The sequence below is a fragment of the Perissodus microlepis genome, chromosome 5 (genome assembly GCF_051167445.1).
Source record: "Perissodus microlepis isolate ML-2025 ecotype Zambia chromosome 5, ASM5116744v1, whole genome shotgun sequence".
Lineage (NCBI taxonomy): Eukaryota > Metazoa > Chordata > Actinopteri > Cichliformes > Cichlidae > Perissodus > Perissodus microlepis.
In genome coordinates this window covers 25,089,019-25,101,837 of record NC_140465.1, presented here as the reverse complement: position 1 = coordinate 25,101,837, position 12,819 = coordinate 25,089,019, and the positions used below count along the sequence as shown (strand labels likewise).

The 12,819-nt window shown below is 37.5% G+C and overlaps 1 protein-coding gene across 3 annotated transcripts; it reads right to left on the bottom strand.

Annotated features, from left to right (window-relative positions):
• Positions 1-2: 2 nt before the first annotated feature.
• On the bottom strand, positions 3-12,749 carry LOC146387432 (protein-glutamine gamma-glutamyltransferase 5-like). Of its 3 annotated transcripts, XM_084929037.1 has the most exons (7): positions 6,760-12,749; positions 6,234-6,360; positions 5,332-5,594; positions 4,355-4,529; positions 4,044-4,207; positions 343-410; positions 3-80 (listed from the first exon to the last, which is right to left on the bottom strand). In XM_084929037.1, exons 1-6 carry the CDS (start codon positions 6,814-6,816, stop codon positions 369-371), a joined length of 828 nt encoding a protein of 275 aa, XP_084785163.1. In that variant the 5' UTR covers positions 6,817-12,749; the 3' UTR covers positions 3-80; positions 343-368. The 3 variants fall into 3 exon arrangements, with proteins under 3 accessions (XP_084785163.1, XP_084785162.1, XP_084785164.1); XM_084929036.1 differs by lacking the exons at positions 3-80; positions 343-410 and adding an exon at positions 2,114-3,376; XM_084929038.1 differs by lacking the exons at positions 3-80; positions 343-410 and adding an exon at positions 2,114-3,301 and having other exon boundaries at positions 6,234-12,749.
• Between the last annotated feature and the right edge of the window lie 70 nt (positions 12,750-12,819).

The following is a 12,819-nucleotide window of genomic DNA, read 5'->3' as shown; positions in this document are numbered from 1 at the left end:
CTCTGACCTGCATTAGTTGAGTTTCATCTTCTTTCATCATTGAGTACGCTGCTGAATGTGTCCTGGCCCTCAGATACTACCTGTAGGGATTTGTTGTGCAATATGTTTTTGTCATTACAATTCTTATGAATTGTGCAACTAGACCCAAACTGTACCAGTCTTTAAACAATTTTAAGTCTATGGGAACTGACTTCCTGTCAACAGCCAGCTTCAAGTGCACTTTCTGGCTTTGTATTCATAAAAAACACACAAATAAATAAATAAACATTGGATGATAATTTTAAAAGGGCTGGTTCTAAATGTCACAGTCAATGTGAAATTCACAGCATATAGTGTGTTTACCTGTTCAGTTTCCTCTATGGCATCTTTCACAACACAAATCTCACACGGCAGAACCACCATCTTATTATCTGTAGAACAACAACACATTTGTTATTAAAACCTTGTAACACTTTGAGGAAAATCATCAGCTAAAGATAAGAGCCCTCCTATGTCAGTATGTTAGTCTTAATTTTTAATGTTGTTTCAGATAAACCACTCCTCTGATGTGATGACAGATTTTTTTTTTGTGACGTCCAAATCTGTGGGTTGTTGTTTGTTTTTTCTTTCTTTCTTTTTTTTTTTTTTTTTAAATCTAATTCACACATATTTCTAATTAAATGTGGAATATTTGATTGGTTTTGATGAAACAGGTTATGATAATGATGCACACAGGTGTGGTTAAACTGGGGAGAACAACATCGCCACCTGCCGGTTTAACTGTAATACTGCTACAGCTGCTGCCACAATTGAATGTAAAGACATGTTGACATGCTGAAGCATACCAAGCATAAGTTTATTTTGACCGGAACTAAGAGGGTGATCCTAACTCCCTGCTCTACCACACTTTACACTTGGCACAAAGCAGTCAGACAAGTACCCTTCTCCTGACAACTGCCAAACCCAGACTTGTCCATTGGATTGCAAAATGGAGAAACAGGATTTGTCACTCCAGAGCAGTGGCGGTCCTAGCCTGTTTGGCGCCTTGGGCGAGCACTCCCACCGAGGCTTCTAGACTTCTGATTGGCCAACATTTCTACACGGTTTGGAATATATCGCCACCTGTTGCTTTGGCATGTTCCTAGCAGCGTTTTCCTTCATTTCAGCGTTTACGTGTGGACGGGATTATTTTTTTTTTTAAACGAAAACGGAAAATCTCCGTTTTCAAAAATACCCGTGTACGTGTGGACGTAGTCTAAGGTGTATTTCTAGGATTTCGCACAACCCAGGATTCAAATCATGAATAGATAATGGGCTTGGATTCAGATATCTACTGATACCAGTGTTAAATAATAAAGCTGTACTTGAATGTGAGGTAAAAACTGGAAATCATTCTATTTATGTAAGGCAACATCAGTTTAGGCATAAACATAGCTTTCTTAATTTTTTGCAATATAATTGGACAAATAAATACATTCAAGAATATTATTCACTGCATTTGTATAGTATAAGTTTAGTATAAAATTAGAATTGACTTTACTGCAGTACAGACTTCTTAGCTGCTCCCTTTATGTGTTATTACAGCGGATCATCTGCCTCCATCTAACCCTATCGCCAGCATCCTCCTCTGTCACACCAACCGTCTACATGTCTAATTATATGGTCTAAATGGTCTAATTATATATGTAGATTAAATTTTTTCCTCTTCCTTTAGTCAATTTATCAATCATAATGAAGAAGCTTTATATATACTTGAACCTATCTGACTTATTGAACCTTTCATGACATCTCCATATTTTACAACTAATAAAAGGAAATTTTAAATAGTTGTAATTCTGTGTTTGAACAATTGTAATATCATTTACTCATTTTAATGGCTTCAAAATAAAATCCAATCAAAATTTCTTGTACCAGAACTTGAAATTATCAGAACTGGTTATTATGAATTATCAATTCATAAAAAAGTACTTTTGGCCCATGTGATTGCTCTTAAATCTTCACTTAAATTAAATTAATTAGTTTTTTTTCTTAATGATTAAAATGTTATGTTTACTTGTAAAGATTGTTTCAGTGTATTTTGATCACATAAACAATATACAGAAAGTTATTTAGGAGAAGAAAATACTACACAAAATAAAGAATTTATTTATTTATTTATTTATTTGTTGCTGTTCTAGGTGTGCTTCCATCTTGGTCAGGTCTCTCTTGAAAAAGAGATTTTCAATTTCAAGTCCACATTTTAAGAGAGAAATGACAACTAATACCCATTTTATTTATATATTGGGGGGGGGGGAGGAAATCTAAGCAGTGCAAATAGAACAGACTGGTATAGTTCAGTTTACTTCTCAGCCACAGGGAGGCACCTAATAAACACTTAAGAGCTCCAGTTCCTTTGGGAGATGACAAGCCTGTCTGACAGCAAATATTACTGTTGTATTGTTGCTGTCGTGTGCTTGCTTCTAGGTTCCTTCAGGAGCAGGAAGAAAGTTGCAAGAATACTGACTTATTTATATTTTAAGAATAGTTAAAGTTTGAGAAAACACATAGAGAGAGAGAGTGTGTGTGTGTCTGTCTGTCTGTTTTTCAGTTTGCTGTCTGTATATCAGGTTTAGCCACATTCTTTATGTTATGTAAACTTTATTTTTGACATTAGCATTGCTGTAAGTTTATAGCTGAAGTGCCTGTAACAGCTTAAAACAGTAGTGTGAGCTTTTATAACAGTGTACATGGTGCCAATGATGACATATAATACAAATAAATTAGACATTTTTGTGAAACAGCAATGATGCACTTTCTGTCCAGAAGCACAAGCCTGTGGTGCAAGGTCACACCTGAACAGATCTGCATCCAACAGTGCTTTAACCATTAATGCATTTTTTTTTTAAAAACAGTGATTATAATAAACCAGTAATAGTATAATTAATGCTTTTTACACATGAAACACAACAACAGCTATCTAAAGGCACTTTACATTATAAGGTAAAGACCCCACAATGATACAGACAATTTAACACAGTAGTCTGTTTGGATTGACTCCCTTTTGGAGCCAGTCTCAAAAAAGTTTCTTCTGGAAAATCACTAAATGAAAGTAAAGAAAAACACAAAGAAAAAAAACATCTCTTATTAATCTCTTATCACATTGCTTTTTAAAGCTACTAAAGTATTTTTAGAGTTACTTTTTACAGATTTACTCATTGAGATTACACAGCTCCTGCTCTGTGATTCTGAGGATTTATGGGAGGACAGTCAGTGTCTTGTTAACTGGGTTCATGAAAACCACTTCAGCAGCGGTGCTCTGGTTCACTCTCGCTTGACTACGAAGCTGAAAAAACAAAAATCTCACTGTTTACTTATTAGTCATTTTACAAACTTTGTGATGTGCAGTATTGTCCCCAACCTGCAGAAAAATGGAAATCACAAAGCATGTGTGTTTAGTTTGCGCAGCTTCATCTTTTTTTCCATTAGTAACAATAAACGTGACGGCCCACATCATACAACACAACAGATACATGTTTTGCATGTTTTATACACAATCATTCATAAAGAAAAACACCCCATTACTTATGACTGTCACACATGGTATCAGATAAAAGTTTGGACACACTTGAGTGTCCCATCCTTAATGGATAAACATGGACACTGGTGGACATTAAAACACTAAATACCCAATTACATTCAAATGCACGTCCATCGGGAGTGACACATTTTTTTGTTTTTGTTTATAAGCCTTTATCCTTCTAACACACGAGAAGATGATGATCGCGTCAGAGTAAATTCTGCTTCTCATCAATACATTGTCATTGGGAAAAAATTTACATACCAAATATAGTTATTATATGTATTATTTGCTTAAAGTACTGCTAAACCCAAGAACAGCCTCAAGCAGCTGCTGGCATAACTGTAGACTTTTACTTTATATTTCTGTATATTATATTATATATTTTTCTTTATATTTAGCATTAAACCAAGTAAAACAGGAGATACCAGCAGCAATGAGCTTATGTGACAGCTATTCTTGGAACAAAGATACATAATGATTACAAAGATGGTAGTTTTTTACTCACTGTGATGGAGATTGGAGGATCCAACAGAATGACATCATTCACTGCTAGGTACACATTTTTCGGCTCCAGCTTATCAGTGACCATAGCTGAAATCTTCATGCTCTCACAGTCCACCATGTGCTCATGGTACACCAAGAAGGGGAATAAAAAAGGGATGGACAGATCTGGGGCAGATAGAGAGAGAGGTTCATAATTGTTGCTGTGTCTCATATGACCTGCAGATGGATTCATTTTCACGTTTCACTGTCAATCTGGTATTGAGCTATGTCTAGTCTAAGAATTAAACAAAGTACTTGTGTCCAGAGACCCACCTTTCCCAGGCAGCAGTGTCCCTTCCTTCACCTCACTCTGGATGTTTTCAACCAGTGAGCCATTGTATCTCATGGCCTGGACGCTGATATTGATGGACACAGGCCTGGCAGTGCTGCTCTCACTGTTCAGCACCAGCTTCAGACTCACGTCCTGACCGTCCTTTGGCTTGGATACCTGCAGCACCACAAATAGTGTAATAAGGTATGAGTTCTTGTGTACCAGGTGTAATATGCATCATGTTCAGCTTCAGAGTTTTTAGATTTTTTTGTAGGTAATGTCCATTGTTTTGTTTTTTTTCCAAAAATTAAAGTCCGACTAAGTTGTGTGTGTGTGTGTGTGTGTGTGTGTGTGTGTGTGTGTGTGTGTGTGTGTGTGTGTGTGTGTGTGTGTGTTCAAACTGCATTTAATATAAAGAGCATGAAACACAGCTAGTTTATAGCCTTTGGCTATTAATGGTCTGGGGTTCATAATCAGACTGTGATCAGTGTGTTTCATGCCTTTTGTATGCGCAAGAAAAAATTACAAAATACAGTTTTACCATCACAGCTGTTAGCAAGGTTTGATGTCATCTTCACTTTGTGCAGTACAGCTCATATCCAGTTTACTTTTATTGTTTCATGTTTCCTTCTAAAGTATGTTGTTCTCTTTCTGTCCAGATGGTACAGTGTGTGTGTGTGTGTTTACATTACTCAGACATGAAAAGCTCTACTTTAAAGTATAAAAAGCGATTGATGATTTTATTTCCTAAGAGTCAAACATGACTGTATGATTCTCAAACTACATATATGAGGGAGAACATTTCAAACTGACAGTGGTGGATTGGATGAGCTTTTATTCGTTAACTGATTTGGTTAACTTATTCAAAATAAAGTAAAAAAGGTCTATGTCTAACAGTTAGACATAAAATTCACACTTTGAGAGAAAAGTAAATATTAAAATACTAATGAAGTGATACAACAGGAACTCTGAAATGTACCTCTTTAAAATGCATGGATATTTGTGGAATGGGAAGGATGCTCTCAGGAGATGTTGCATTTGTGCTGTTTGTGGTCTTATCATCTGTCTTGTTCTCTTCCTTCGCTGCATTCGAAGCTCCATCCACCTTCCCTCCATTCTGGTTTGCATTATTTGTCCCGTTCACATCTGCATCCCTGGGCCCTTCATTATCCTTTATTTCATCATCTCTGGGGTGATTTCTGGTGAGAGCATACTTAAATGCAGTCCTCTCCTCCTCAGTCCCTGTAAGGGTGGAAATGTTAGTTTCAAATAGCCACAAATGAATTTTATTAAAGAATTTCCAATGTGTCTTGACCATAATGAAATGTGTGTATGTTTTGAACCTTATTACTATTTTCAGTCAACCAAGTCAACAAAACAATGTTTATTTTGAAAATTCCTATTAACCCAACAGAGACTTTATATAGATGAATTTATACTGAAGAAAATGTATAATTCAAAGATCTAAACAGAGTATAAATTAGCTACATGACTGTACACACAAGGATTAATGTAACATGCTGTCCTGAAAAGTGAAGCCAGTGTGGGAAGAGTCTAATATAATCACATTTTGATTATAAAGATATGTTTTGGAAAATTACTCTCTATTGATCTATGACTGTAATTAAAATGTTCCTGATGGGCTTATGTTCTCAGATGCTCATTTCAGGTTTTATGTGATACATTCGGCTCATTCATCATCAGTTTCATTTATATAAAATGCAAACATATGCTTTAGTACAGCGGTAACTTCTAACTGAAAAGTCACTAATATATGAGTGCACATTGCCCTCTCTCATGACACATTTTTTCATAATATCAGCATGGCATCAAACAAAAGGTCTCCAAGACACTCTTTCTGTGTCTTTCAGGTGAACCCACCTTCCTTGTACTTGTAGCTGTCTGTGATGTCCAGCCTCGTGTCGGAGCCAACAGCCTTGGTGGAGATGTTCTGTCCGACTCTCTTGGTGTCAGAGAAAATATTCACCATTGTGCCATCAGCTTTACACTGCCAGGACACAACGAAAGAAACAATTTAGAACTCAAACCTGGAAATAAAAATATCACTTAATAGACCAAAGAGTTTAACACTAATATTTCTACTTAATGTGATATTTATGTATTTATAGAATATCTCTGTTTGTTAACCAGCCAGTCAATGCAGTCAGCATTGACCTCAGCATAAACAAATGGGACATCATATTTGAGATCGGTTTCTCCATTCAGGATGGCTTTCACTGGGGCTGGACCACAGCAGTATGCACCTGCATATGCAGAGCAGCCATTCAAACAAAAAGAAATATTAAGAAATTATTCTTATATTTACTAGCAATAAATTAAGGTAAGGCAAGAAAATTTAAATAATTAAACAAAGGAATAAAATTTGAGGAGACGGGAGATTTCTCACCATCACTCTTTTCCTGCGGTGTTGGATCCACAACTTGCCAGCCGTCATATTTACCATCTTTTGCCAGGTCAGTTCGCCTCATCCAGCACTCTAACCAGACATGATAGTTCATTAAACACATTCAGAACACAGCATTACGATGTTGGAGTGAGTTGGAACTCAACACCAGATTTAGAAAATTCATAACATTTAACATTCTACATGAAAACAAGGTAATGACAGGAGTGGGTGATCAAAAATGCTTGATCTCAGCCCACCTGAGCATACAAAACTGAATGCAGGGAGACTCACAAAGGTAAAGATTTAGCAGAGCAGCATTTTGAGACAGTATTTGGGGATGTCTTGTTAGCTGGCGTCTAGACTTTAATCAGACGTTGCCTGTAAAGTTTTTTTCATTTAAGTAATAACAAGAGTAGTTACAGTATCTCACGAAAGTGAGTACACCCTTCACATTTTTGTTGATATTTTGCTATATCTTTTCATGGGACAACATTGAAGATTTGGCACTTTGATACAATGTAAAGTAGTCAGTGTGCAGCTTGTATAACAGTGTAAATTTGCTGTCACTATAAATAACTCAACACACAACCATTATTGCCTAAACCGCTGGAAACAAAAGTGAGTACACCCCTAAATGAAAATGGCCAAATTGTGCCCAATTAGCCGTTTTCCCTAACTGGTGTCATGTGACTCCTTAGTGTTACAAGGTCTCAGGTGCAAATGGGGAACAAGTGTGCTGAACTTAGTGTTATTGCTCTCAGACTCTCTCAACTTCACTGGATGTTTAACATGGCACATCATAGCAAAGAATTCTCTGCCGATCTGAAAAAAAAAAGTTACTCTACATAAAGATGGCCTAGGTTATAAAAATATTGCCAACACCCTGAAACTGAGCTGCAGCGCAGTGGCCAAGACCATACAGTTCCACTCAGAAACAAACCTCGCCATGGTCAACCAAAGAAGTTGACTGCACATGCTCAGTGTCATATCCAGAGGTTGTCTTTTGAAAATAGATGTATGAGTGCTGCCAGGCGTGGAGGATCAACCTGATGGCTGTCGTCCATGAAGAAAGCCTCTTCTAAAGATAATGCACAAGAAGGCCTGCAAACAGTTTGCTGAAGACAAGCAGACTAAGGGCATGGATTACTCGAACCACGTCCTGTGGTTTGATGAGACCAAGATAAACTTTTTTGGTTCAGATGGTGTCAGGGGTGTGTGGCGGCAACTAGGTGAGGAGTACAAAGACAAGTGTGTCTTGCCTACAGTCAAGCATGTTGGTGGGCTGTCATTGTTTGGGGCTGCATGACTGCTGCTGGCACTGGGGAGCTACAGTTAATTGAGGGAACCATGAATGCAAGCATGCACTGTGATCCCCTTCTTTCAGAAAGGGGGGTCACAGTCCCCACCATAAAACACTGATGGGGACTGTATATTGGGCCACATTAGTGCAATGTATTATACTAATATACCTGTGAATTATCAATGAGTAATTGTTTTAAACTAATGCATATTGTACTTTAATCAACAAGAGTCTAGATACTGCATAAACATCTAATCAAGTGTTTGTGCTCACTGTGTGATGCTTCCAGGCATTTCCTCAGTTTAAATCACATTAGTAATCACAAACTGTAATCCACAAGTTACAGTCAGGTCTAATAATCACACCTCTTGTAGTGAAGTCATGCAGTGGGTTTGGTTTTTTCTTTGTTAGCAGGATTACTCAAAAAATAGATGGATTTATTTATTTTTTTATTTTATTTTTATTTATTTTTTTTGCAAGAGGTGAAGTTTGATCTAGCTTAAAAGTGATTAACCTCTGCAGTTCATCCAGATTTGGATCCATTTTTGGCAAGATTCTTTACTATTGTGAGAATTGGACATTTAATCTAATATCTTTATAAAAACAAACTGAACCACAGTTAAAATTGGGAAATATTAACAACACGTCCAGATTCAGATATTTGACTCTTGCACTTTTACCTACAGACCGTGGATAATGGACAGAACAACATAAAAAACTATAATCTGTGTCTTTCATCCCTCAGTTTAGTCTGCAGTTTAATATCAATTCTATGTTTATAGCACCATTTCACAATAAGAGGCATCACCAAGTACATTGTGAGGTACAGACCTTACAGCAGGGATGTCAAACTCATTTTACATTGTGGGCCAGCCTACTTTGATCTTAAGTGGGCACACCAGTGAAACTCTTCTTTATGTTGGTAACTAAAGTAGTTATGCATTTCATCACTGAGACATTTTAATATAAGAAAAATAAGAAAAATCGCGGGGGCAGCAGCCGAAGCAGAAAAGCCCAGACCTCGCTCTCCCTCGCAACCTCCTCCAGCTTGTCCAGGAGAAGACCGAGGTGTTTCCAGGCCAGCCGAAAGCCTATCCTTTGTCTGCCACAAGCTTATAATCATAGTTTAGGTTGGAGTCGTAGATCAACCAGTAAATCAAGAGCTTTGCATTTACACTCAGCTCTCTCTTGACCACAACGGACCAGTGCATCACCAATCCATCTATGGTTCTCCTGCTCCTCTCACTCATGAACAAGACCCCAAGATTCTTAAACTCCGTCACTTGGGTCAGTAACTCGTCCCTGACTGGCAGTGGGCACTCGGCCCTTTTCTGGCTGAGGACCATGGCCTCAGACTTGAAGGTGCTGGTGCTGATTCTGATTCTCACCGCTTTACACTCGGCCGCAAACCCCTCCAGTGCGAGCTGGAACCCACCACCTGATGATGCCTACAGAACCACATCATCCACCAAAAGCAGAGGTGAAATTTTGAGACCGCCCAAGTGGACGAACAGAATCAGTGACAAAGGGCAGCCTTGAAGGAATCCAGTCCCACCTGGAACGAGTCCAACTTATTGCCAGCTATGCAGACCAAGATCTCCCATAGAACACCCTGACAGACATGGTCAAATCCCTTCTCCGAGTCCACAAAACACATGTGGACATGCAGACTTGATTTTACACAATTTTATTTCCTATTTGCTTTTTGCACTATGAAAAAAGACTAATTTGACTTTAGACATACTGTACAATCTGGACAAAAATAATTGTCATAAATTTGTACTTAAATTTATGTGACTATTACACATATTATTTTTTACAACATTAAATCAACATCTAGTTACATTTAAACTACATTTACATTGGTTAGTTTAAAGATGCCTTTCAGTTCGAGGTAACTTTAAATTTACAAAAAACTTTTGTTTCAGGTCACAAAAACATTATAGCCCCCTACAGATGAAGCAGATGGCACATGTTATCGTGAACCCAATATTTCACATCTTTCTTAGCGTTACCAACTCTTGAGGGCAATATCAGGCTCCTTAGCCGCTAAATTCTCCACAGTGTTCACCAGTTACTGGTGCTGAGCAGACAAACCCAATATGACAGCAGTGAAAGTATGACAATTCATTAAAGTTGAAGCTAGACAGACAAAGTCCTGTTTCAGGAAATACATTGATCCGTGAACTAAAAAGTGTAAAATCTGGTATGCTTTAGAGTTTTAGTGATATGCAATTTGCATATTGCTCATTAAGCCTGGTTTCAAAAGCTAAGATGGTGATAGCCACAATGTTCAGCATGAGGCTGGTGGCATAACAGTAGCACTTTTCCCTCTGAAATGACTAACAACTACTTTCTGCATTAATTAGGGTAGACAAACCCTTACTTCCAATCGGTGCCCACACCCTGCATTTCACAGAAAAAAAATGACGAAACATGTTTACAGGTCTACTGTTGTTTTACTTCCAAGAACTGAGACCTTTCAAACGTGAGACAGGTAACTTTGAGTCTTTGTTCCTCAAAATTTGTGTCCTGTGGTTGTCCAGTAAACTAAAGCTTTACTTATTAAATACTATCTGTGGTTCTCCATCTGGTTGATTAATGTTAATCCCCTTTCTACAGAGAAACTGGGTTGTAACCGCTGTAAACAATCATGTGGAATCTAAACTAATAGAAAATTGAAAAAAATTAAAACCTTGAACACCCTGGCACTGCTTGTGTCATGTCTTAGCATGCAGTTCAGCTTCTTAGTTGGTGAATGTAGTCATGCATGAATAGGATGCGATTAGCATGAATCATCTAAAGCTGACTAACCAATAATATTGCCTAATGTTGTATTAGACTATCCCATATTTCTTTTGGTTCATGTTTTTGTCTGTCACGAGTCAGCAAAAACAAAATGTGTTGAAACTGCATATGGGTTGACAGTTAGGGTGGAATCACTTTCTGCTGCCCAAAAAGTCCAATGCTGAAACGGCTCAGTGATTAATCACCTTTTATTTTGCTTACCTTTTAAAAGTTACCCGTTTCACTGTAGAAAGGTCATCTTTGTCTCTGTTACTGAATTGTGTGCAACGTTTGTCAGTCTTAAACAACGTGGCATGCTTGTGGAAAACAATCACAGCATTTCACTTGTTGCACATTTTGTCATGTTACAGCCTTATTCTGAATTAATGAATTACATTTATTTTTCACCACAAGAATTTTACACACAACACCCTTTAATAACCTTTTTTTTAAGTGAAAAAGGTTTGCTTGAAAGTCTTGCAGTTATCAAAAGTTAAAAACAAAAATGCACTGATAAAGCACCCTTGGTAACAATAACAGCCTTTTTTTTGTGAGTAGCTTCTGACATAGAGGTCTGATTGGTGAAGTGCTACAGAAATGGTTGTCCTTTTCAATGATTCTCTCTCCACAGAGTAAAAAGGAGTAACCATTAGATTCTTGGTTACCTCGCTGACTCCGGCTTTTCACGAAGACCTCAGTTGCTGATATTGGCCAGACACACAGCTCTACGGCAAGTCATGCTAGTTCCAGACTTCTTCCATCTACAGATGATGGAGGCCACTGTGGTTGTTGGGGCTGTCAGTCCTGTAGTAATTTGGATTTCATGGCTTGGTTTGTGCTCTGATATGCAGTGTCAGGTATGGGATCTTTTATAGACAAGTTCCAAATCCTGTCCAGTCAACTGAATTACCCACAGGTCGATTACTGAAGCTGAAGAGAAGTCAGACAGATGATCAGTGGAAACAGGGGTGCACCTGAGCTCAAGGCTGTGAAAACTCATGTTATACTATTTATTTATGTAAAATTTATTTGCAAGAATTTCAAGCAAACTTTTTATGACTTTGTAATTATGGAGTATTGTGAATTTAACTCATTTTGAAATGAGGCTGTAACATGATGAAATATAGGAACAAGTAAAGCATTGTGACTATCAGATGCACTGTACAAATAATCCCTGAGATCCAAAAACTGTTCAGAGTGCTCTGAAGGCTGAGGGTGAATAGAGGGGCTACACAAAAACCCAATATATGTCCCCTTAACCCCTAGTGTATCATGTTTCAAACACACAGATTTTCTGTGAGTTTTTGAGACTTCTACATCATCAGTGTGATTTTTGTCATGTATGAAAATTAAAATTAACTTAAAAAAAAGTCAGATGGTCCAGTCTGCATTTTTACAAAAAGTGTAATTTTCCTCCAATTATTTTATATTTTAGGCTTTAAGGAGATATATGGATTATTTAGTTATTCCAGTACTGTCAACTAAAAATAAAAAATCAGTTAAACTGTATCTTTTAAAAGTTTAATATCAGAACATTCCACTTGTCGTTCAATAAGGAGCTGGGCTGTGAACCATACCTATATTTCTGGGAATAAGAGGGAAAATTGCTAGATGACGACAGCACAAAGCTTCACGGGACTTCGCACACCAGTTGGTGGCATAACAGTGGCATTTTCCCCTTAAAGGGACTCGCATCTACTTTCTGCATAATTTTGGTAGACACACCTTTCTACAGTGAGAAAAGTAAGCTTTTGTTTCCCAGTGTTTGTGCGCTCTGCTTTCAGACCATATCCACTTGTGGATAAGTGCATTCATGTTTTTTCTTAGCTAACTGTCATCAAAACAAGTAACTTGGGACATGCATAACCTTATTTTTGGTCAAAGTCACCAAACATTTTAATAGCATTTTAACTTAAATTTGATCGGTAATTCTTCAGACTGTTTTATGTCTCTGTGACCATCAACATGAAAGT